This window comes from Delphinapterus leucas, chromosome 14 (genome assembly GCF_059928025.1).
Source record: "Delphinapterus leucas isolate spDelLeu-1000000601 "Yukka" chromosome 14, BTC_Dleu_Yukka2, whole genome shotgun sequence".
In the NCBI taxonomy this organism is placed as follows: domain Eukaryota; kingdom Metazoa; phylum Chordata; class Mammalia; order Artiodactyla; family Monodontidae; genus Delphinapterus; species Delphinapterus leucas.
Genome location: NC_143142.1, coordinates 12,039,386 through 12,064,388, shown reverse-complemented (window position 1 = coordinate 12,064,388; position 25,003 = coordinate 12,039,386). Strand labels below are relative to the sequence as shown.

At 49.1% G+C, this 25,003-nt stretch overlaps 1 protein-coding gene across 2 annotated transcripts in view; it reads right to left on the bottom strand.

Annotated features, from left to right (window-relative positions):
• TESC (tescalcin) overlaps window positions 1–25,003 on the bottom strand; it is a 63,265-nt gene that overhangs the window by 8,511 nt on the left and 29,751 nt on the right. For both annotated transcript variants that reach the window (XM_089894509.1, XM_022597935.3), the window contains exon 3: window positions 5,678–5,758. In XM_089894509.1, coding sequence (XP_089750635.1) covers window positions 5,678–5,758 — 81 coding nt within the window. The remainder of the gene's footprint in view (window positions 1–5,677; window positions 5,759–25,003) is intronic.

The window sequence follows — 25,003 nt, the reverse complement described above, 5'->3', positions numbered from 1 at the left end:
GGTTCTGTTTCCCAACAACCTGCTCGTGGGGGCCCCGGGCACCAGGGCAGTTCAGTCCAGCCCCTCCCCGGAGCCTCCCCCCGCCAGAAATCACCATCTGAGGGCCTGGGGGGAGACACGGGCAACTGCACAGCTGCTGGGATGGAGGGCTTCCCGGGCATGCTGTGGTGCACAGAGCTGGGCACTTAAACACGGGGAAAGTGAGGCAGTAATTCCCCCAGGTACATCTCCTGACCCTTACCTTTAGATCGGGGTCAGCGAACTGCTGCCTGGGGGCCAAATCCCACATGCTGCCTATTTTTATACAGCCCATAAACTAAGAAGGGTTTTAATATGGTTGAAAAAAATGCCGGGGAAAAAAAGAATAGCATCTCATGACAAGTGAAAACTCCATGAAATTCAAATTTCGGCGTCCATAAATAAATTTTTTTGGCACACGGCCAGGCCCATTGATTTGCATAGTATCCGTGGCTGCTTACAAGCTACAGAGGCAGAGTTGAGCAGCTGTGACAGAGACCATGTGGCCCGCAAAACCTAAAATATTTACTCTCTGGCCTTTTAGAGAAAGTTTGCCAATTCCTGCTATCAGCTGTTTAAAACTCCAGCACAACGATCAAAGCAGGCAGCTCTGAGTGACGTTTCCTACCAAAGTGCAAAACTCGCCGATGACGGCAGGTTTTCTGATAGATCATGGCACAGAGTCCCAGGGGGGCCTGCGTCACACCTCCCTTCCCCGTGCACTTTCCCACCACTCCAACATCCCTGTGGATGTGCTTTTCTGCAGGGGGCAAGAAAAGGGCTTGTGTTCCAGGCGGGGCTCAGGGAGCGAACCCAAGGCTGGGTCTGCCCTGTGCCTAGCACACGGTGGATACTCAGCAAATGCGTGAGTGCACTGAAAAGCCACTGGGTGAGGGTCCTGGCAGAGAAGAAGAGTTGAGAAAACAGCTTGGAGATGACGCCAACCAAACACAGGCTCCTGACCCACTGCTGCCAAACCCTCATCACTAACCGACTTCCGCTGGTGCAGGTGGCCATCGGGCCGATGGGCTGAGGGTTCCTCTGCCCTCACTGTGCATCCTTTCAAAGAGACAGTTCTCAGCTGGCCTGGGATAACAGTCAAGGGCTAGTGCTTGTCAAATGCATTTGGGTCCCACCTGCGGTTAGGACCATATCTCGGTTTAAAGGAATACATTCGAGGTTCTCTCTCTAGGGGCCCATCTACTCCTTTTCAAATACTGCCCCTGAAGTACCACACTTCACAGTTTAGAGATCTCGCTATTCCCAATCTTCCATGCCAGGACATCTTCCAGAAAGAGGTGGCTCCCAAGCCTGGAACAGGGAAGGTGGATCATGAAACAACAAATCTGAGAGGTAAGGCGAGATCTTCTGGACTCAGGAAGCCTAGTCTTTGAGTAAAAACTCTCAATCTTCCCGGAAATCTTCTCTTACAAAGTTTTTCCACTGCTACTCCAGGCAGATTTTTAATAATCTCAGAGTTCTTGCTGTCAGGGGGCACAGTCCAAATTTACAGGGCGTAAAAATAGCCCCAGGATGTATTGGGCTCCTCGGAGGTACTTTTCACTGTGTTTGGGTTGCACGTCCCTCTCAAGGGGTTCAGGCTGCAGCGAGAGGGATGACAATGAGCTCGGGGGACATGTGATCAACCCCGGGGCAGGCTGGCCACGAATGGGTCCTTCTTAGGGAAGGTCGAGACCTGGCTGCTTCAGCATCAGGACCTGATTCAGGGGCTAGGCATCCCTTCTCCTCCTAGTGTCCCCGGGAGGTCCACATGGGCCGGCATCATGGTCTCTAAAGATGACCACAATGCAGAGACCGAGGAAACCCAGACACAGCACCTAGAGCCAGACCCACGTGCACTCCAGTCCACTTCCACAACGGAGCACCCGAGACCTGGGTCGGGGGACAGAAGAACAGGGGCTACATCCAAATCTGCAGCCCAGCACGAGAGCATTCTTTCTGCAAGGATGCCTGATTTAGAGCCGTCTTTTTGCTTCCTTAACCCTCCGATGACCCTGTAAGGATCAGAGCCCTTGGAGGTGGGGACAGACCCAGCTCAAACTGCCCTCCAAGACCAGCTTCTTGGTTCAAAACGTCTTAGGAAGCAAGGTGGACGCTGGTATTCCTTGAAAGGAAAATCCCGTCTCCAGCCTCTCCTCTTGAGTCCTCCCCCACCTCCTTGCTGGAACAGGATGAGATGTGAAGGATGCACAGGCGCTGAGCTGCTCTGAGTCCAGGCTAGGGAAGCCTTTCCTTAATCCTCCCCTGTTTGGTGACTTCTGGGCTGCCCACCGACTCACCCGGGGCCTCCCTTTCTCCACACCGTGTCTTTAAGCAGCCGCCCCAGGCTGAGGCCCCAGGACCCACAGGGGAGGCTCTCACCATCCCCGACTGGCCACTGCCCTCCCTCTCCTGCTGTCATGCGTCATCGTCCGATAGCAATTCCCTAGAGCAGGTGCCTCGTGAGCTGCCCGCAATGCAGACCTGCAGACCTGCAGACCCGGGAATCCCTCAACTCCGTCCCCATCATATCCAGTCCATCTCCAGTTTCACTCCTCCGATCTCTCTGGGATCCCTCCTCGTCTCTCCTGGGATAGCCTGGTCCAGCCTCCACCATCTCAGCGGGCACACCACACGCAAACAGAATGAGCTTTGCAGAAAGCAAATCAGACTCTGTCGCTCCCCTGCTCGATGCCCTCTGGGAAGCTCCTCCAGCTCTTGGGGTGACCCCCAAGCCCCCAACCTGGTCTCCCAGGCCCAAGAGGTTTGGTCCCAGCCGCCCAGCTCTCACCACCCCTTCCCACCACACTCCCCTCCCCAGGGGCCCAAAAGCTTGTTTCAATGCCCACCTTCTGGGCACTCAACGTTCCCTGATCGACTAAGGCCCCTTCCTCCACCCTTTAGGTGCCACTGCACCTGCGCCGCCCTTAAGAGCTCTGTCCTAACCTCAGATGCCCCAAGTACGGTAATGGGTCTCTCCTGCCTCTGACTATGGACTGTGGACTCAGGGCACGCCTTCTTGTCCTCTGGCCCCTGCCCACGCACTGTCCCCTCAGCAGAGGCAGCGCTCATGGGCAGAAGCCCGGCAACGCCTAAATTCCACTCTAAGAGCTGAAAACGCAACTCCTGGATCTGTTCTGGTTCCCACAGGGGACAGCTGAGCACCAAGCCACCTCGGGCCAGATTTGTTTTTTTGTTTGTTTTATAAATTTATTTTTTATTTACTATTTATTTATTTATTTTTGGCTGCATTGGTCTTCGTTGCTGCATGCGGGCTTTCTCTAGTGGTGGTGGGGGGCTGCTCTTCGTTGCAGTGCACAGGCTTCTCACTGCAGTGGCTTCTCTTGTTGTGGCGCACGGGCTCTAGGCGTGCGGGCTTCAGTAGTTACAGCACGTGGGCTCAGTAGTTGTGGCACACGGGCTTAGTTACTCTGCAGCATGTGGGATCTTCCCGGACCAGGGCTTGAACCCGTGTCCCCTGCATTGGTAGGCGGATTCTTAACCACTGTGCCACCAGCGAAGTCCCCAGATTTGTTTTAAGGAATAATTACATACAGTAAAAGGCACATATCTTACATTTGGACCAATGTGTGCACCTGAGAAACCCACCCCCCAATCAGGATACCAGAGGTTTCCCTCGGGCCCCTCTCCAGCCCAACCTGTCTCCTCCTGGGCTGGCGGTGAGGATGGAAGAACCAAGCCCTTGGCCCTGGGTGGGCTCCACAGGCTCGGGGGAAGCAGGGTTTGCCAGGACCTCTGGGGTGTCATCCTCTCTTCACCTTAGCACACCTAGGGCCAGGAGACACCAGCCCCTCTAGCTCCAACCCACGGAAGGCTGGGTCCCTGGGGCCCGGCCAACTTCACAACTGGCCCAGTCTCATCCAGCCGTTTGGAAACAAGCCTCACAGACACATACATGCAGGCGTGTATATATACAGACACATGTTAGGTGTCACTAGGCTCTGGTCACCCTGCACCCTCTTCTTGTGATGCCTCCAACTCTAGGCCCTGACAAGCATGTCGTCTCCACGTTTGGGGGCCGCATCACCGCTCCCCCTGCCACCTCCCCTCTCCAGTAGCCGCCAGCCCCCAATGCTGCTCTGCCTTACTGCCCACCCAGGCCTCCCTCTGGGATTCCGCAGGCAGAACGAGGATTAAAAAGCAGCTGAGGGCCCTGCCCACCCCACACCTCTCACCATGCTTGGCCTCTCTGTGCTCCAGCCAGGCCCCCTCTGCCACTCGCACCACTCCCTGTGCCACAGGGTCTTTGCACGTGCAGTTCTGGTCTCTCTCTGCTTTGCCTAGTTAACTCCTGGGCACTCTCTCCTCAGGTCTCACCCCACAGGTCCGGGAGGAAGGCCTCTGCATTTTCTGGGGCAGCCTGAGGACCCCGTAGCCCCAACCCATAAACAGGTGAGGCCTGGAGTCTTCCTCAGGGCCCTGCAGCCCTGGCAGAACCAGAGCTGGGCGGTTCAGGCTCGTACAACTTGAAACCCGTCCAGGAGTCGCCACCCATGATACGACCTCAAGGAAGGGACATGCCTATTCCCTTCCTTCCTCTTTCTGCCAGTTCTCTCTGCTTCTCAGCGATCTTTGCAGACACAGGGTGTCAGGCCTGGGCCCCTGGTGTGTTTGTCCACAGGTTCTGGCAGCCTGGAGAGGGTGTGACCCCCTCACCCCCCCACCCCTGCACCTCTCCACCAAGCCTCAGACACAGTGATCTCCATGAGGATATGTGAGTCTTTCAACTCCAGTGACACTAGACATCTGGGGACATGAGCTCTGGCGTCAGCCTCAGCTTTGGGATACTGTCCATGGTGCCTCTCTCTGCCTCAGTCTGTAAGCCAGGGTGCTGTGCGTAACGACAGCTACCCCGGCTCTTTAACATACCTCATCTCAGCACAGCCTCACAGCAACCCTGAGAGGCAGGTGCTATTATTACCTCCGTTCTATATGTGAGAAAACCGAGGCAGCCTCCAAGAGGGGCCGCAGTGACCCTGCCTCCTGGTATTCATGCCCCAGGTAGTCCCCTTTCCAAGTGCGAGGTGGCCCAGTGACTTCTGATGAGGACAATACAGCGAAAGTCATGGCATGTTATCTGCAAGATGAAGTTACCAAAAGATGGTGTTTTCCCTCTCAGGTGCCCAATCTCTCTCTCTCTCTCATTGGAACAGCTTACTCTGGAGGAAGCCAGCTGCCAGGTGTGGTAGCCCTGGTGACTGGTCCATGAGATGCCTCCAGCCAATAGCCAGGACAGTGAGCTCGGAAGCAGAGCCTCCCCCAATCGAGCCTTCAGGTGAATGTAGCCCCAGCTGACCCACCCTGAGCCTGAGAACCCAGATCCCTGACTCTCAAAAATGGTTAGCCAATAAATATATATTGTTTCAAACTGCTAAGTTTGGGGGTAATTTGTTTCACAGCCACAGCTAACTAATACAGAGGCCTAGAGAGATTGAGTGAGCTGTCCCAAGTCACCCAGCCATGAATCCAGGACTGCCAGACCCTGGACCTGTGGCTTGTAGCTCCTACCTGACAAAGCCCCCTCTTCTCTGCGTCAGCTTAAGGGGCTGTTCCGAGCACACGAGTCATGCAAGAAGTTACAAGGGCAAATGCTCCCCCAAAGTCACCCACCATCGGCAGCTCCAGGAGAAAGGCCCACCTGTTGTCGAAGAAGGCACGGACGATTTTGGATCTGATCGGGTTGAGCTCCAGGTCAGGGATGTTGTTGAAGTTCTCCTTGCTGGGTACCAAGGAGGGGGCGCACCGGGGAAAGAGTGAGAAAAGAAAGCAGACGTCAGAGAGCATGTTCATCGCTTCTCAAGCTGTGTCTTTTTATCCTGAGCAGACTCCACACGAACAGTCCAGAATATGACAAGCCTGGAATATGCTGCACTGGTCTGTCTCCTCCTCTAACCTCTGGACTGCCAGGACCACAGAGGGTCTGGAGGCTCAGAGATGCCCCTGTGAATCTGATAAACGTCCCAGACATCCACCCCCAGGAAGATGCAGCAACACAAGATCTGCACCCCATTCCGAGCGGTCAGAGAACCCAGGTAGGGAAACCCTCAGTTGGCCCTTCTGGAATCAGAGAAGCAGGATGCTGGCTTGGAGCTTTGGAAGACGGTGTGGCAGGTCCTCAACAAGTGAGAAACATGGAGTTACCATGTCACCCAGGGATTCCACTCCTAGGTATATACCTGGGTATGTCCCTAGAGAAATGAAAACACTCATCCACATAAAAATTTGCCCATGAATATTCATAGAAGCATTCTTCCTAACAGCCATAAAGTAGAAACACCCCAAATGTCTACCAGCAGATAACTGGATAAATATGGTCTATCCATATAAGAGAATATTATTCAGCCATAGAAAGGAATGAAATACAGATACAGGCTACAACACGGACGGACCTTAAAGACACAGTGCTAAGTGAAAGAAGGCAGACACAAAAGACCACATAGTGTATGATTTCATTCATATGAAATGTTCAGAATAAATCAATCCATAGAGACAGAAAGTAGCTTAGTGACTGCCAGGGGCTGGGGGATTGGGAGTGATGGGGAATGGGGATGGTGTCTAAAGGTATGGGAATTCTTCTGGGGATGATGAAAATGTTGTAAAATTGACTGTGGTGATGGATGCATAACTCTGTAAACATACTAAAAGCCATTGCATTGCACATCTTAGTGGGTGAATTGTAGGATATGTGAACTGTATTTCAGTAAAGCTGTTTAAAAAAAGAGAGAGAGGGACCTCCCTGGTCGTCCAGTGGTTAAGACTCCACGCTTCCACCGCAGGGGGTGTGGGTTCCATCCCTGGTCTCCCTGCTCTGGGAACAGGATCCTGCATGCCAAACAGTAGCACGGCCAGAAAAAAGAGAGAGGGAGGAGAAATGCTTGCAGGAGAGGGTGAATTTCAAACACAGACACCCTGTTGCTGCGCACAGGTGTTGCTGGGTCCTAGAGGCTGTGGGTTTGCAGGCGTGGAGGCAGGCAAGTCCCTCATCTACCTGACCTTCCCGCATAAGGCCATCCTTTGTTCTCGGAATCTGCTTCCAGCTCCCTGGACTTCAACGGGCAGTGGCCTTGGAAGGAACCCAGGGCACAGGCTGGTAATTCCGGTGAACAAGGGGGCACGCCCAGTGGGGAGAGGAGGAAGGATATTAGCCACTTAAAACGAGGATGTCCAGGAGCCCTCAGATTCAGAACTTGAAACTAGAACCAACCCATGCTGGGAAGGAGGAAGTGCCATGTACACGGAGAATTCAGCACCGTCAGAGTTGGAAGGTTCTGTAATGACACAGCTGACCCCTGTCCTGCCCCCATCTTACAGATGGGGATGCTGAGGCTCAGGGAGGAGAAGCAGGACCTGCCTGGGGCCCCGACGCCTCCGTGTTCTCTCCATCTCTGTGTGTCTCCGCCTCTCCCCATCCCCCAGCGCTCCCAGCTTGGCTTGCTTGCAGCACTTGGCCAAACTCAGGAGCCGGAGTCAGTGGACGCCAACATTTTAGATTCCTGAGAGCCCAGTTCTAAAGGGGGCGACACAAAGCAGCTGGCCTGCAGCAATGGAATACTTATTTGGCCATAAGAAAGGAATGCAGTACTGACTCATGCTACAACACAGATGAACCTTACAAGCATGAACCTTATTTCACCACTTAGCAGTGAAAGAAGACACACAAAAGGCCACACAGTGTATGATTCCATTTATATGAAATGTCCAGAATGAGCAAACCCATAGAGACAGAAAGCAGACTGGTGGGTGCCAGGGGCCGGGGGATAGTTAATGGCTCATAGGCACAGGTTTTCTTTTGGGGGTGATGAAAACATTCTAAAATTGACTGTAGACTTCAAGTGGGCGAAGTGTGTCGCATGTGAATTATATCTCAATGAGGCTGTTTTAAAATATCCCTAAGCTATTTTTAAAAACCAAAAAGCAAAGAACCACTGCACTATCGCTCCATCGATATAAAGAACAAAAAGCGAGGCGCTAACCTGTGCGGGTTCACGGTCAGCTATCGCCGGGAATGCTGACTAGGAAGGAGCAGGAGGGAGCTCTTGGGGCTGAGGATGTTCTGCCCTTGCTCTGGGTTTGGGGTCACGGGTGTGTTCAGTCTGTGAAAGATCATCTCACCGCCCCCGTCCCTTTTCCCCATGCACATGACAGTCGCCCGACACTGGCACAGGCCCCCATCCTGCCCTCCTTCCTCGTGAGTGGGAAGCAGCCACAGGAGGAAACAGAAAACCCAGAGCCCCCTGGATGGGAACAGGTCAAGTTAAAGGGGCCACGTGGAGCTTGAGAGGGGATTTGGGGAGAAGGGAAAGGAAGCGAGAAGCTGCTAGTTGGCCGGAGACCCCCAAGCCCTCTCTGGCTTTCACTGGCCAGGGGTCTTGGCTACTGCTATCTCTTCCTCAGCCTTAGTCTCCTCATCTGTGAAGTGGGCACAGCCTCTGGAGCCAGACTTGGGTTCTACCAGCTCTGATACCTGGGACAAGTGACTTAGCCTCTCTGAGCCTCCGTTTGCTCCTCTACACACAGGAGCCTCGGGCGGCTGTCGCTCTCAGCACGGTGCCTGGCGAAGAGCAAGGGCTCCATGGATGGAGGCCTTCAGGCATCCGAGAGCACGGGGACGGGACTCTCGTCTCCACGGCACCACAGCCTCAAGGCCTCGCACAACTGAGGGCTGCGCAGGGGCTCAAAACACGGTGTGTGGACCAAACAGCTGAGCAGAAGGGACGGCGGGTGTGGGCAGGGCACCTGGCCCCCAGGCTCTGCTCCTTCCCCAGCCATCCACACCCTTTGGTGCCCCCAGGAGTCAGTCTGCAGATCCTTGGAGAGCATCACAACCCCGCTCTGCCTTGCCGAGTCCTGGATGGGGCTCTCAGAGGAGCTTTGTCCCAGGGCTGCTGGAAGGACCACATTTGGGGAAGTAGATCTGATTAATTCCCCAGGAGGGAAGAGAGGCCAAAAATGGGGACGCTGCAGGTTCTGGCGGCACTGGGAGACACCCGGTCCCCATGCTTGTGAAGGTGGCAAGAAGGGCCCCCCGGCACTATGACATCCTACAAAGGGCCAGAGGGACCCTGGCTGACTTGGGAGGGAGAGCAGACAGCAAGGTCCCAGGAGGAGGACAGAGGGAGAAGGACCTCGAAGAGCCTGACTGTGTGTCTGGAGGAGAAAATTAACAACAAAGAAGAGGTCTGACCTCCCAGAGGTGAGGCAGGTGCCAGGAATCGAACTGGGGACACAGTGTCTTTGGGTCCTGGCCGCACAGCCCCTGGCAGGTCTGTGCAGGTGTCTTTGAAGCCTAGCTGCCTTTCTCCAGAAGCTAGAACCACACTGTCCCTCACCACGGGCACCTTACTGACTCTCCAAGGCTCAGTTTCCTCATCTGTGAATTGCGTACAGACCAAGCACCACCCCCCAATATCAAAGGGGAAGTGAAGTCAAGTACACCTGGGGGCCGGTCCAGGCTCTGCTCCTGACCAGGCATGTGGCCCTGGGTGAGCCACTGCATGTCCCAGAGCCTTGATTTCTCATCTGTAAAATGGGGATTGTGGGAATATCCCAGCAGGATCATGGGGTTAATGAAATGATTGAATGAGATAAACACAGGCAAGGTGCTTAGCATAATGCCTGACACGTAGTGAGATTGTCATTTTAAAATGATGATGGTGATAATTATAACAGCAGCAGCAGCTGACCTTCTATATACTCCCAAGGTGTCAGGTACTGTTCTGAGAGCTCTATATTATTATCCTACAAGGTAAGAACATATTTCCACCTTACAGATGAGGAAACCGAGGCAGAGAGGTGAAGAAATGTCTTACTGCTAAGAACAATACCCCTGACTTAGGTGGCACACGGAAGCTCTAGCCCGGGAGCAGCTTCTCCTAAGGGGCGTGGGGAGGGTACCAAGACTTTCCTGCCAGGATTTTTTGTGCAAAGGCATGGGGATGGGAGAACCACCTGGTGCCAAGTAGGGAATTCTTGGGAATTCCCTGGCCGTCCAGTGGTTAGGACTCAGTGCTTTCACTGTCATGGCCCGGGTTCAATCCCTGGTTGAGGAACTAAGATCCTGCAAACCATGTGGTGCAGCCCAAAAAAAAAAAAAAAAAAAAAAAAAAGCAGGGAGAGAGAGTAGACAGCAGAAGCAAGAAGAACTACAATCCTGCAGCCTGTGGAACAAAAACCACATTCACAGGGAAGACAGACAAGATGGAAAGGCAGAGGACTATGTACCAGATGAAGGAACAAGATAAAACCCCAGAAAAACAGCTAAATGAAGTGGAGATAGGCAACCTTCCAGAAAAAGAATTCAGAGTAATGATAGTGAAAATGACCCAGGACCTCGGAAAAACAATGGAGGCAAAGATCGAGAAGATGCAAGAGATGTTTAACAAAGACCTAGAAGAAATAAAGAACAAACAAACAGAGATGAACAATACAATAACTGAAATGAAAACTACACTAGAAGGAATCAATAGCAGAATAACTGAGGCAGAAGAACAGATAAGTGACCTGGAAGACAGAATGGTGGAATTCACTGCTGCAGAACAGAAAAAGAAAAAAAGAATGAAAAGAAATGAAGACAGCCTAAGAGACCTCTGGGACAACATTAAATGCAACAACATTAAATTCGCGTTACAGGGGTCCCAGAAGGAGAAGGGAGAGAGAAAGGACCTGAGAAAATATTTGAAGAGATTGTAGTCGAAAACTTCCCCAACATGGGAAAGTTTTTAGCCACCCAAGTCCAGGAAGTGCAGAGAGTCCCATACAGGATAAACCCAAGGAGAAACACGCTGAGACACATAGTAATCAAATTTGCAAAAATTAAAGACAAAGAAAAGTTATTGAAAGCAGCAAGGGAAAAATGACAAATAACATACAAGGGAACTCCCATAAGGTAAACAGCTGATTTCTCAGCAGAAACTCTACAAGCCAGAAGGGAGTGGCATGATATACTTAAAGTGATGAAAGGGAAGAACCTACAACCAAGATTACTCTACCCGGCAAGGATCTCATTCAGATTCGATGGAGAAATCAAAAGCTTTACAGACAAGCAAAAGCTAAGAGAATTCAGCATCCCCAAACCAGCTCTACAACAAATGCTAAAGGAACTTCTCTAAGTGGGAAACACAGGAGAAGAAAAGGACCTACAAAAACAAACCCCAAACATTAAGAAAATGGTCATAGGAACATACATATCAATAATTACCTTAAACATGAATGGATTAAATGCTCCAACCAAAAGACACTGAAGGCTCGCTGAATGGATACAAAAACAAGACCCATATATGTGCTGTCTACAAGAGACCCACTTCAGACCTAGGGACACATACAGACTTAAAGTGAGGGGATGGAAAAATATATTCCATGCAAATGGAAATCACAAGAAAGCTGAAGTAGCAATGCTCATATCACATAAAATAGACTTTAAAATAAAGAATGTCACAAGAGACAAGGAAGGACACTACATAATGATCAAGGGATCAATCCAAGAAGAAGATATAACAATTATAAATATATATGCACCCAACATAGGAGCACCTCAATGCATAAGGCAACTGCTAACAGCTATAAAAGAGGAAATTGACAGTAACACAATAATAGTGGGGGACTTTAACACCTCACTTACACCAATGGACAGATCATCCAGACAGAAAATTAATAAGGAAACACAAGCTTTAAATGACACAATAGGCCAGAGAGATTTAATTGGTATTTATAGGACATTCCATCCAAAAACAGCAGATTACACTTTCTCCTCAAGTGCACACGGAACATTCTCCAGGATAGGTCACATCTTGGGTCACAAATCAAGCCTCAGTAAATTTAAGAAAATTGAAATCATATCAAGCATCTTTTCTGACCACAACATTATGAGATTAGAAATCAATTACAGGGAAAAAAATGTACAAAACACAAACACATGGAGGCGAAACAATGTTACTAAATAACCAAGAGATCACTGAAGAAATCAAAGAGGAAATCAAAAAATACCTAGAGACAAATGACAATGAAAACGCGATGATCCAAAGCCTATGGGATGCAGCAAAAGCAGTTCTAAGAGGGCAGTTTATAGCTATACAAGCCTACCTCAAGAAACAAGAAAAATCTCAAATAAACAATCTAACCTTACACCTAAAGGAGCTAGAGAAAGAAGAACAAACAAAACCCAAAGTTAGCAGAAGGAAACAAATCATAAAGACCAGAGCAGAAATAAATGAAATAGAAACAAAGAAAACAATAGCAAAGATCAATAAAACTAAAAGCTGGTTCTTTGAGGAGATAAACAAAATTGCTAAACCATTAGCCAGACTCATCAAGAAAAGGAGGGAGAGGACTCAAATCAACAAAATTAGAAATGAAAAAGGAGAAGTTACAACAGACACTGCAGAAATACAAAGCATCCTAAGAGACTACTACAAGCAACTCTATGCCAATAAAATGGACAACCTGGAAGAAATGGACAAATTCTGAGAAAGGGATAACCTTCCAAGGCAGAACCAGGAAGAAATAGAAAATGTGAAGAGACCAATCACAAGTAATGAAATTGAAACTGTGATTAAAAATCTTCCAGCAGGGCTTCCCTGGTGGCGCGGTGGTTGAGAGTCCGCCTGCCGATGCAGGGGACCCGGGTTCGTGCCCCGGTCTGGAAGGATCCCACATGCCGCGGAGAGGCTAGGCCCATGAGCCGTGGCCGCTGAGCCTGCACGTCCGGAGCCTGTGCTCCGCAGTGGGAGAGGCCACAAAGGTGAGAGGCCCGCATACCGCAAAAAAAAAAAAAAAAAAAAATCTTCCAGCAAACAAAAGTCCAGGACCAGATGCCTTCACAGGTGAATTCTATCAAACATTTAGAGAAGAGCTAACAGCCATCCTTCTCAAAGTCTTCCAAAAAATTGCAGAGGAAGGAACACTCCCAAACTCATTCTAAGAGGCCACCATCACCCTAATACCAAAACCAGACAGATACTACAAAAAAAGAAAATTACAGACCAATATCACTGATGAATATAGATGCAAAAATCCTCAACAGAATCCTAGCAAACAGAATCCAACACCACATTAAAAGGATCATATGCCATGATCAAGTGGGATTTATCCCAGGAATGCAAGGATTCTTCAATATACACAAATCAATCAATGTAATACACCATATTAACAAATTGAAGGAGAAAAACCATATTATCATCTCAATAGATGCAGAAGAAGCTTTTGACAAAATTCAACACCCATTTATGACAAAAACTCTCCAGAAAGTGGGCATAGAGGGAACCTACCTCAACATAATAAAGGCCATATATGACAAACCCACAGCAAACATCCTTCTAAATGGTGAAAAACTGAAAGCATTTCCTCTAAGATCAGGAACAAGACAAGGATGTCCACTCTCACCACTATTACTCAACATAGTTTTGGAAGTCCTAGCCACGGCAATCAAGAAGAAAAATAAAAGGAATGCAAATTGGAAAACAGGAAGTAAAACTGTCACTGTTTGCAGATGACATGATACTATACATAGAGAATCCTAAAGATGCCACCAGAAAACTACTAGAGCTAATCAATGAATCTGGTAAAGTTGCAGGATACAAAATTAATGCACAGAAAAGTTGCCAGATACAAAATTAATGCACAGAAATCTCTTGCATTCTTATACACTAATGATGAAAAATCTGAAAGAGAAATTAAGGAAACGCTCTCATTTACCACTGCAGCAAAAAGAATAGACTTCCTAGGAATAAACCTACCTAGGGAGACAAAGGACCTGTATGCAGAAAACTATAAGACACTGATGAAAGAAATTAAAGATGATACCAACAGATGGAGAGATATACCATGTTCTTGGATTGGAAGAATCAATATTGTGAAAATGACTACCAAAATACTACCCAAAGCAATCTACAGATTCAATACAATCCCTATCAAATTACCAATAGCATTTTTTACAGAGCTAGAACAAAAAGTCTTAAAATTTGTATGGAGACACAAAAGACCAAGAATAGCCAAAACAGTCTTGAGGGAAAAAAACGGAGCTGGAGGAATCAGACTCCCTGACTTTAGACTGTACTACAAAGCTACAGTAATCAAGACAATATGGTCCTGGCACAAAAACAGAAATATAGATCAATGGAACAAGATAGGAAGCCCAGAGATAAACCCACGAACCTATGGTCAACTAATCTATGACAAAGGAGGAAAGGATATACAATGGAGAAAAGACAGTCTCTTCAATAAGTGGTGCTGGGAAAACTGGACAGCTACACGTAAAAGAATGAAATTAGAACACTCCCTAACACCATACACAAAAACAAACTCAAAATGGATTAAAGACCTAAAAATAGGACAGGACACTATAAAACTCTTAGAGGAAAACATAGGAAAAACACTCTGACATAAAACACAGCAAGATCTTTTCTGACCCACCTCCTAGAGCAATGGAAATAAAAGTAAACAAATGGGACCTAATGAAACTTAAAAGCTTTTGTACAGCAAAGGAAACCATAAACAAGACGAAAAGACAACCCTCAGAATGGGAGAAAATATTTGCAAACAATTCAGTGGACAAAGGATTAATCTCCAAAGTATATAAACAGCTCATTCAGCTCAATATTAAAAAAAACAACCCCATCAAAAAATGGGCAGAAGACCTAAATAGACATTTCTCCAAAGAAGACACACAGATGGCGGAGAAGCACATGAAAAGCTGCTCAACATCACTTATTATGAGAGAAATGCAAATCAAAACTACAATGAGGTATCACCTCACACCAGTCCGAATGGGCATCATCAGAAAATCTACAAACAACAAATGCTGGAGAGGGTGTGGAGAAAAGGGAACCCTCTTGCATTGTTGGTGGGAATGTAAGTGATACAGCCACTATGGAGAACAGTATGGAGGTTCCTCCAAAAACTACAAATAGAACTACCATATGACCCAGCAATCCCACTACTGGGCATATACCCAGAGAAAACCATAATTCAAAAAGACACACGTGGGCTTCCCTGGTGGCGCAGTGGTTGGGAGTCTGCCTGCTGATGCGGGGGACGTGGGTTCGTGCCCCGGTCCGGGAGGATCCCACGTGCCACGGAGCGGCTGGGCCCGTGGGCCATGGCCGCTGAGCCTGCACGTCCGGAGCCTGTGCTCCGCAACGGGAGGGGCTGCAGCAGTGAGAGGCCCGGGTACCACAAAAAAAAAAAAAAAAAGACACATGCATCCCAATATTTATTGCAGCCCTATTTACAATAACTAGGTCATGGAAGCAACCTAAATGCCCATCAACAGATGAATGGATAAAGAAGTTGTGGTACATATATACAGTGGAATATTACTCAGCCATAAAAAGAAACGAAATTGGGTCATTTGTAGAGACGTGGATGGATCTAGAGACTGTCATACAGAGTGAAGTCAGAAAGAGAAAAACAAATATCGTATATTAACGCATATATGTGAAACCTAAAAAATGGTACAGATGAACCAGTTTGCAGGGCAGAAATTGAGACACAGATGTAGAGAACAAACGTATGGACACCAAGGGGGGAAAGCGGTGGGGGGGGGTGTGGGGATGGTGGTGTGATGAATTGGGCGATTGGGATTGACATGTATACACTAATATGTATAAAATGGATAACTATTAAGAACCTGCTGTATAAAGAAATAAATAAAAGAATACAAAAAGAAAGCAGGGAACTCTTGGCGCTTCTCAAACGTGAACTTGTACATGAATCCTGGGGATCGTGGTAAAATGCAGGTTCTGATTCAGCAGTCCTGTAAAGGCCAGTTTCAGTCTCATTTTTCCTTCTTTCCCTCCCACCCCCAGGTGCCCATGGGGCTGGTTGAACCAGCTCAGCCAAAGGCCTCCCTGCCACCCGTGGCAACAGCTCTGCTTCACCCCGAGCCCAGGGCTGGGGCCGGAGCTGATACACGGTGGCCAGTGGTCCAGCGATGCTGCCCCTGTGACCAACGGGGAGGGGTCTACCCATGAGGGGTCCAGGGGCACACAGCTTCTGTGAGTTTACAACTTTCCCCCTCGAGTCCCCCTCGTGTTTCCTGTGCCAGGCTGAGTACTCTGTGAGCTCAGCCATGTTTAATCACCCTCACATCCCAATGATGGGTGACGCCAATGACCGCCCATTTTACAGGCAAGAAAATGAGGCCCAGAGAGGTGAAGTGACTAAGCCATTGTCACTCAGCTAGTAGAAGAGCTTTGAATCCGGCTCTCACCACCCCCATGCACTTCCTCACACTTGCTATTTCCTTCAAGTTGTGGTTTTTAATTTAAAGAGAGAGAACGAGAGAGATCTTCATGAGGCACCTGATCCCACCCAGCCCCCAGAGGCCCCATCGGGGACCCAGAAAGAGGGCAAGACAAGTGTCCAGCCCACAAAGGAAGGAAAGACTAAAAAACCACGAAGGAGGGTGGGCCGGGCACTTCCTCCTGCCTTGCGGTGTGGGTTGGTTTCCGGCGGCTTTGAGGCTCAGCTCAACTGCAAAGTTCTCTCTGCAAGTCTGGGGAGGATTCTCAGCCTGGAGCCCCGGCCTCCCTGCTCTCTGCTGGTCCAGGGCTTCACACCTCAAGGAAAGACACGGGGCTCTCTCCTCTGCGGGCCGCATGCCCTACCCTCCCGGACCCCCTCCCTGCACTTAGTGTTGAGCTTGTGATGGTTAAACAGCAGGGCAACTGGGGGCCCACAGGGGCTCATGAAGGAAGGAGCACGTCTCATCTAGCCCGTGTCTTGGCAGGCAGTGCCGAGCCGCTCAAAGGGCAGTGCCTGGACAGCAGTGGCAGCAGCACCGGGGAGCTTGTGAGAAGTGGAGGGTCTTGGCTGGGCCCAACCAGCTGACTCAGAATCTGCATTTCACCTCGATCCCCAGGATCTGTACGCAAGTTTGTGTTTCAGAAGCTCTGAGAATTCCCTACTTGCACCAGGCGGTTCTCCCATCCACATGCCTTTGCACAACAGATTCCGGCAGGAAAGCCCCGCTCCCCCCGCCCCCGGACAAATGCCTCTTCCAAAAGCTGAGGCAGCATCAGCGACCTGATTCCTCCCCGCACGCGCTTCCCGCCCCGCCCCCCACTGCTGCTCCATGCCCGGCCCGGCCGCACCCCAATATCGGTCATGTACTCATTACAGGGGGAGTGACAGGTATTGCAGCACCTTCCAGGTGGCAGACCCTGTTCTGCGTGCTGGCTTCAGCAGCGATGCGAAAGACATGATCCTTCCTGGGGTTCCAGTGGGGCAAATGATAGAGACAGAAAACGGAGGGACTTCCCCGGTGGTCCAGGGGTTAAGATTCTGCCTTCCAGTGCAGGAGGCGTGGGTTCGGTCCCTGGTTGGGGAACTCAGATCCCACATGCCGTGGGGTGTGGCCAAAAACTTAAGAAAGAAAATGACACTTAAGAGTTAATGGTATCAAAGTCACACTGGCTAAAGAAGGTAAACAACAAACTTTAAAAAAAAATAAAAAAAAGAAAAGAAAACAGAGCATCTCAGGCAGTGAGAAGCACTTCGCAGACACATCGAGCACACTGGGGATGGATGAGACCGCAGGCAGCTGGTGCAAGTCTCCGTGGGCTGGTCTGGAAAAGGCCTCACGGTGAAGGTGACACGTGAGCACAGACCCGCAGGAGGCGAGTGCTCAACCCCAGGGGACACCTGGCAACGTCTGGAGACATTTCTGGCTGTCGCACTGGGAAAAGGTGCTACAGGCAGCCAGGGATGCGGTTCAACATCCTACAACACACATGACAGGCCCCCCACCCCCACCCCAACAGGAATGGTCCAGCTCCAAGCGCCAGTGGAAAGCCTACTCCAGCTTCTAAAAGCATTTTAGAAAGAAGGAACGGTGCGTGCTAGGGCCCTGAGGCAGGAACAGTAAGAAAGTCCACGCGGCTGGAACAGAAGGAGTAAAAGGCAGATGGTCAGGAGATCGGAGGGGTGGTGGGCACAGGGATCTGCAGGACACGCACTGACCAGGCGGCCCTGACTTTCTTCTCCTCGGCGAGATGGAACAGTCTTAGCAGAGAAGTGCCATTTTCAGAGTCTCCTCCCACCATGCATCACTGTGGGTCTATACGAGGGCGGGGCAGGGAGAACGGAGCAGGAGGTCTTGGGGGTGTGTGGCTGCTACGATAACTAACCCAGGTGAGAGCTGATGGCAGCCTGGATGGGAGGCGATGGGGGGGTTTGCCCTGGGACGCGTTAAGCGCGAGATGCCTTTGGGACATCAAGGTGACGGGCAGGGGCTAGGTGAGTCTGGAGTTCAGAGGAGATGGCCCGGCCGGAGATACAAATTAGACAGTTAATATCCAGGTGGTATTTTGAGCCAGCACTGAGTCTTTTATTTCGGGTCCTTCCTACGGCCAAGGCGGGCCTCCGTGATCTGCCCCCAGCTCTCCCGTCCTCTCGTCACTCGGACTGACGGAGCTCGGTCCCACCTCCGCCCGGAGGATCCTTCCCTCTTCCCTCCACACACCGGCCCCTTCTCTCCATTCTACTCTCAGCCTCAGGGCGGCCACCTCAGAGGGGCCTTCGCGACCACCTGTCCCAAAGTCCTTCTCCACGTGGTGGTCCCAAGGGATGCACCCTCTCTGCCCCGTTTCCTTCGTCACTGTATATAACGAGCTGGCTTATATGCTAGTTACCTCGCTCACACTCACACGCACACACCTGAACAGAAGCCCCCCCACGAGGGGCAGAGGGAGCCTCACTTCTCATTCGGTCTCCTCGGCACTAGAACCCGCCATGGAAGGTCTTAACACCTGCTTTTGTAAAGCAAGGACTGAGTCAAGTATTAATAGTCCTGGGAAAAGAATCTGTTAAAAAAATTTTTTTTATGTGAGTGCCCTAAATCTAGGACCATTTAGGGAGCTTCTTCCTGATCTGGGGGACACCTGGGCACCCTTTCACACCAAGCTGATGCCTTCATGGGTCCCCTTCTCACATCTGACCTCACACGGTCCCCTGAGCAGGTGTGAGAGCCCCGGGGCCACTCTCACCTGCTGTTTCCTGGGCAGTTTTACAAGTAACTGCGGGTTTTTCTTTTTAAGTGAATGTGTATCATCCTAGCTGAGGCTTTAAAGGGAGTCCTGGTAAACTCCTGGAATACGTTAAATACTGACAGTGAAACAGCCTCACCATCTAGGTGGGGCCTCAGTTCTTTCACTGTTGTGAGTACTTCTTAAAAAAAGAAAAAGTCAATCCTCAGTTATTTGACAGGTTAAAAAACAAAGCGACTGGGTTAAAAAGTGACCTCACTTGGGGAAAAGCGATGTGATCACAGTGGTTCAGGGCTCTGGCTATTTCAACAGCCAGCCCTGCTGTGGGACCTTAACCTTCTTAGCCTCAGTTTCTTCATCTGACAAATGGGGTAATGGTGTGAACTTCACACCGAGACCCTCAAGACCACACAGCTAACAGCTAACCTCTCACTGGATAAAGCCGTGCGAGGCACGGCCGAGGGATGCAAAACAAGTCCTGGAGTCAGGACTTTTGCTGACATCTGGCCCATCACAATGCTGCTCGGCACTTTGGTGGCGCTGGACAGTGGGCAGCTGCGTCCTTTTTCTTCCCCGTGTACATCTATGGTTGCGATCATCCCGGGAATCACGCCACGTGTGGCGGCTCGATGCAACTAAAAATATTTTTGTAATGCAGCTCTATCTAATCAGGCACCCTCCTGGGCCCCATCACTAGATTTGAAGGATTCCATCGCATCTATTTCTGGGGGTTGGAGAGCCTGCCAGGGCACTATCAGGAAGTCAAAGGCTGCTGTTTAAAACATTTGATGCTCAAGGGACCCCATTAAAGAAAGAAAAAGTGCAAGAAACCAGTACTGTATCTTCTTCACTGTCTAAAATCAGCATCGTTTAACAAGCTTATTTATGGAAGGTCTTCCCTGTTAGAAGAAAAGCTTTTGAGGACAGAAGTCTCTGCATATTAGGTGCTCAATTAATGAGTCAGATGAACATTTTCTATACAAGCATTTTTCATCAAGAGGCCTCAGAACAGAGTGCTTTGTGATCAGGGTGGATTCAGGTTTGGGGGGTCCAGAAACACATATAATCTGGGGGGCCCTCTTAAAGAAAAAGAATTCAGCATTAGGAATTCTTCAAAAAGTCAGTTGCTGGGGCTTGTAAGGAACCCATACAGAGTGGGGCCCTGACGCACTGGCTTTGAAAGCCTCAGGGTAAACTCACCCCTGGATGTCCTTATGTGATTTTTCAGAAAAAGAGGGGATAGGACCAGATATGGGTAGGAAGTGGTGGGTTAAAATTAAAAACAATTTTCGCAATTTTTACCCCATAGGATTTTTTGAAAAGCTATATTCAACTTATTAAAGTCATAAATTCAGAAACCTGGGCTTCCCTGGTGGCTCAGTGGTTAAGAATCCGCCTGCCAATGCAGGGGACACGGGTTCGAGCCCTGGTCCGGGAAGATCCCACATGCCGTGGAGCAACTAAGCCCATGCACCACAACTACTGAGCCTGTGCTCTAGAGCCCATGAGCAACAACTACTGAGCCCGTGTGCCACAACTACTGAAGCCCGTGTGCCTAGAGCCTGTGCTCTGCAACAAGAGAGGCCACTGCAGTGAGACGCCCACGCACCACAACGAAGAGTAGCTCCCGCTTGCCGCAACTGGAGAAAGCCCACGCGCAGCAACGAAGACCCAATGCAGCCAAAAATAAATAAATAAAATAAATAAATTCAGAAACCCAATTCTTCATTAAACTTTTAAACACAACGTACAAGTCCTACTAGTCTATGTATAAATGCTGCAGGTGTAAATGGTCACTTTTAAGGGGCTTTCTGCACTGGAAGTATTCCAAAGTCCCCCCATGGGACCCTAGTAACCTCTCGGGCACCTTTGTTCTCTGAGAGGGAGGGGGGCAGAGGGGGCCACATCCCACACCCCTCCCAGACTGGGGTACTGGGGACCTTGCTCAGGGGACCCCAGTCAACGACTTTCACAAATCTTGACACTAAAGAAACAAAGCTCTTTTCTATGCTCCAAAACCCCAGCGTGGCCCAGGGCCTCCTGGATGTTCCCATGGACATGCCCAGGGATCAGAGAGGTTGAAGGCCCAGCCTGGGGTCACACAGGAAACCCTTTGCAGAACGGGGACCAGATCACAGTCCAGGGCCGCTCATCCCTTCTGCCCAGGGAGAACGTGCAGGGAAGCCTAGGAGGACTGGAAAAACTGCCCCATTGCCCTTCTCCAGGCCCTGGAGGGTGGACTAGAATTAGGCAATGCAGTTCCAGGGCACTGGGAAGGGGCCCTTCCTGCAGGCCTGTTTGCATAAGCGCTGCAGTCGAGTGGTGTTACCTCCTTCCTGCACGCTGGGCTGGGCTATCACTGTGTATAGCTGACACTACCCGCCCAGCAGAGACTGCAGCCACTGCAGCAGGCGCTGTGGTGTTGGGAATGATAACCCCCCTCCCAGGACGGTAAGGGCGGAGGGCCCTCAGAGAGCAGAACAGGGAGACTGAGGCCCTCACGGGACACTCGCAAGTCAAAGCCATGCCCCCAGCTTCCTTACAGAGGGATCTCAGCACCGGGTTCAAATCAGCTCCTCCACTTCTGAACTGTGTGACCAGGAGCCAGGTACGTGACCTCCCCGAGCCTCACCTTCACATGTGTCCAACGGGGAGAACAGGTGTTCCTACCACTACCTGTGGGGTTGTATAAGGCGGAAGTAACAGGCTGTGCAGCACAAAACATGCTGAAACAATAGCTTCTACCTGTGAACAGTCCCCATGTGCCGGGCCCCCAGATAAATTCTTCTACCGGGAATATATAAACCCTGTGAGGGAAAGACTATTAATAACAACAGGTCTCATCTATACCATGCTCGATGGATTACAGAGAACTCCTCTAGTCAATATGCTCACTCACTTGTTCCTCACTCCTTTGCTCTCTCATTCATTCATTCATTCAATTAATCAACTACTCCTAGAGCATCCACCCTGTTACAAGCCCTGGACTCAGCACTAGAGCCAGGCGAACAGACCCAGTTCCTGCCCCGCAAGGGGCCGATAGTCTGTTGCAGGGGATGGGTGGCTGGAAGGGGAGCAGTTACAACTCTGGGCTGGGGCACCCCCAGGAGGAATCTGTGGGGGTTAGGAGGCAGGAGGGTGTCTTGGAGGAGGTGGTGTCCACACTGAGACCTCAGCAAAGCAAAACCCAGCAGCTGAAGACCCTGGTGGACCCCAGCTAAAGGGCACGGACATGATATTCACTGGGGAGCCCCTGAGGGCTCGGGAGCAAGGGCTGCTCCCTGGGTCCAGGTAGATATAATCAGGGCTTGCTTGAGGGCAGGGGTGGAAAGGGCAATGCATATGGTGCTCCCAGGGGTGGGTGTGCAGGAGATACGTAAGTGGGGTGCAGGGTGGCGGGCACAGTCACCAGCCCAAACCTTCCCAAGTCCTGGCTTGACCTGCGAGGCATGGGAAATAGGAGGCTGCACATGGACCTCTCAGCACCTGGGGGTGGATAGCACCACCTATCCAAGCCTGGAGGGCAAACAGGGTGCCATCCCCAGATTCTAGGCACCTCACCAAGACTGCCCATGACAGGTAAAAATGCAGAGTCCCAGGCCCCGCTACGTTCCTGTGAATCAAAACCTGCATTTTAGCAAGATACCCGGGTGATTTGCACGTACACTCATGCCGGGAAAGAACCAGTGTAGACTATTCACAATAGCAAGACATGGAAACAGCCTAAATGTCCATCAGCGATGAGTGGATAAGGAAGATGTAGAACATATACACAATGGAATACCACTCAACCATAAAAATGAATGAAATAATGCCATTTGCAGCAACATGGGTGGACCTAGAGATTATCATATTAAGCGAAGTAAGTCAGAAAAAGACAAATACCACATGATATCACTTATACGTGGAATCTAAAACATGACACAAATATACCTATCTACGAAACAGAAACAGACACACAGACATAGAGCACAGACTCGTGGTTGCCAAGGGGGAGGGGGTTGGGAGAGGGAGGGATTGGGAGTTTGGGATTAGCAGATGTAAACTATTATATACAGAATGATTGGAAGGGAAGAGGTAAAGCTGTCACTATATGCAGATGACATGATACTATATATACAAAACCCTAAGGACGCCACACAAAAATTAGTAGATCTGATAAGTGAATTCAGCAAACTAGCAGGATACAAGATTAACATTCAGAAATCAGTTGCATTTCTTTACACTAACAATGAAATATCATTAGAAAGGGAATGTAAAAAAATAATACCTTTTAAAATCACACCAAAAACAACAAACAAACAAAAAAAACCTAGGAATAAACCTGACCAAGGAGGTGGAAAGACTTATACGCTGAGAACTATAAAACATTAATAAAAGAAATTAAAGAAGATTCAAAGAAATGGAAAGATAGCCCATGCTCTTGGAGTGGAAGAATTAATATTGTTAAAAGACCAATACTACCCAAAGCAATCTACAGGTTTAATGTAATCCCTATCAAATTACCCATGACATTTTTCACAGAACTAGAATAATCCAAAAATTTACTTGGAACCATAAAAGACACAGAATTGCCAAAGCAATCCTGAGAGAGAGAAAAAAAAAAACCAGGAGGCATAACTCTCGCAGACTTCAGACAATACTACAAAGCTACAGTAATCAAAACAGTTTGGTATTGATACAAAAACAGACAAACAGATCAACAGAACAGAGAATCAGAAATAAACCCACATGCCTATGGTCAATTAATCTTCAACAAAGGATGCAAGAATATAAAATGGGGAAAAGTCTCTTCAGCAAGTGGTGCTGGAGAAGTTGGACAGCTGCATGTAAATCAATGAAGTTAGAACACACCCTCACACCATGCACAAAAATAAACTAAAAAATGGCCTGAAGACTTAAACATAAGACATGACACCATAAGACTAGAAGAGAGCATAGGCGAAACATTCTCTGACATAAACCATACCAATGTTTTCTTAGGTCAGTCTCCCAATGCAATAGAAATAAAACAAAAATAAACAAATAGGATCTAATCAAACTTACAAACTTTTGCACAGCAAAGAAAACCATTTAAAAAAAAATGAAAAGACAACCTACGGAATGGGAGAAAATACTTGCAAATGATGTGACCGACAAGGGCTTAATCTTAAAATATACAAACAGCTCATACAACTCAACAACAAAAAAACAAACAACCCACTCCAAAAATGGGCAGAAGACCTAAATAGACATTTCTCCAAAGCAGACATACACATGGCTAGTAGTTACATGAAAAGCTGCTCAACATCACTAATTATTAGAGAATGCAAATCAAAAGTACAATGAGGTATCACCTCACACCAGTTAGAATGGGCATCATCAGAAAATATACAAACAACAAATGCTGGAGAGGGTGTGGAGAAAAGGGAACCCTCCTACACTGTTGGCAGGAATGTAAGTGGGTGCAGCCACTATGGAAAACAGTATGGAGGTTTCTCAGAAAACTAAAAACAGAATTACGATATGATCCAGCAATCCCACTACTGGGCATGTACCTGGACAAAACTATAATTCAAAAAGATACATACACCCCTATGTTCATAGCAGCACTGTGCACAATAGCCAAGACATGGAAACAACCTAAATGTCCATCAACAGATGAATGGATAAAGAAGATGTGGTACATATATACACTGGGATATTACTCAGCCATATAAAAGAATGAAATGATGCCATTTGCAGCAACATGGATGGACCTAGAGATTACCATAATAAGTGAAGTCAGTCAGAAAGAGAAAGACAAATACCATACAATATCACTTATATGTGGAATCTAAAATATGACACAAATGAACCTATCTACAAAACAGAAACTGACTCACAGACATAGAGAACAGACTTGTGGTTGCCGAGGGAGAGGGAAGGATTGGGAGTTTGGGGTTAGCAGATGCAAACTAGTATATACAGGATGGATAAACAACAAGATCCTACTGTATAGCACA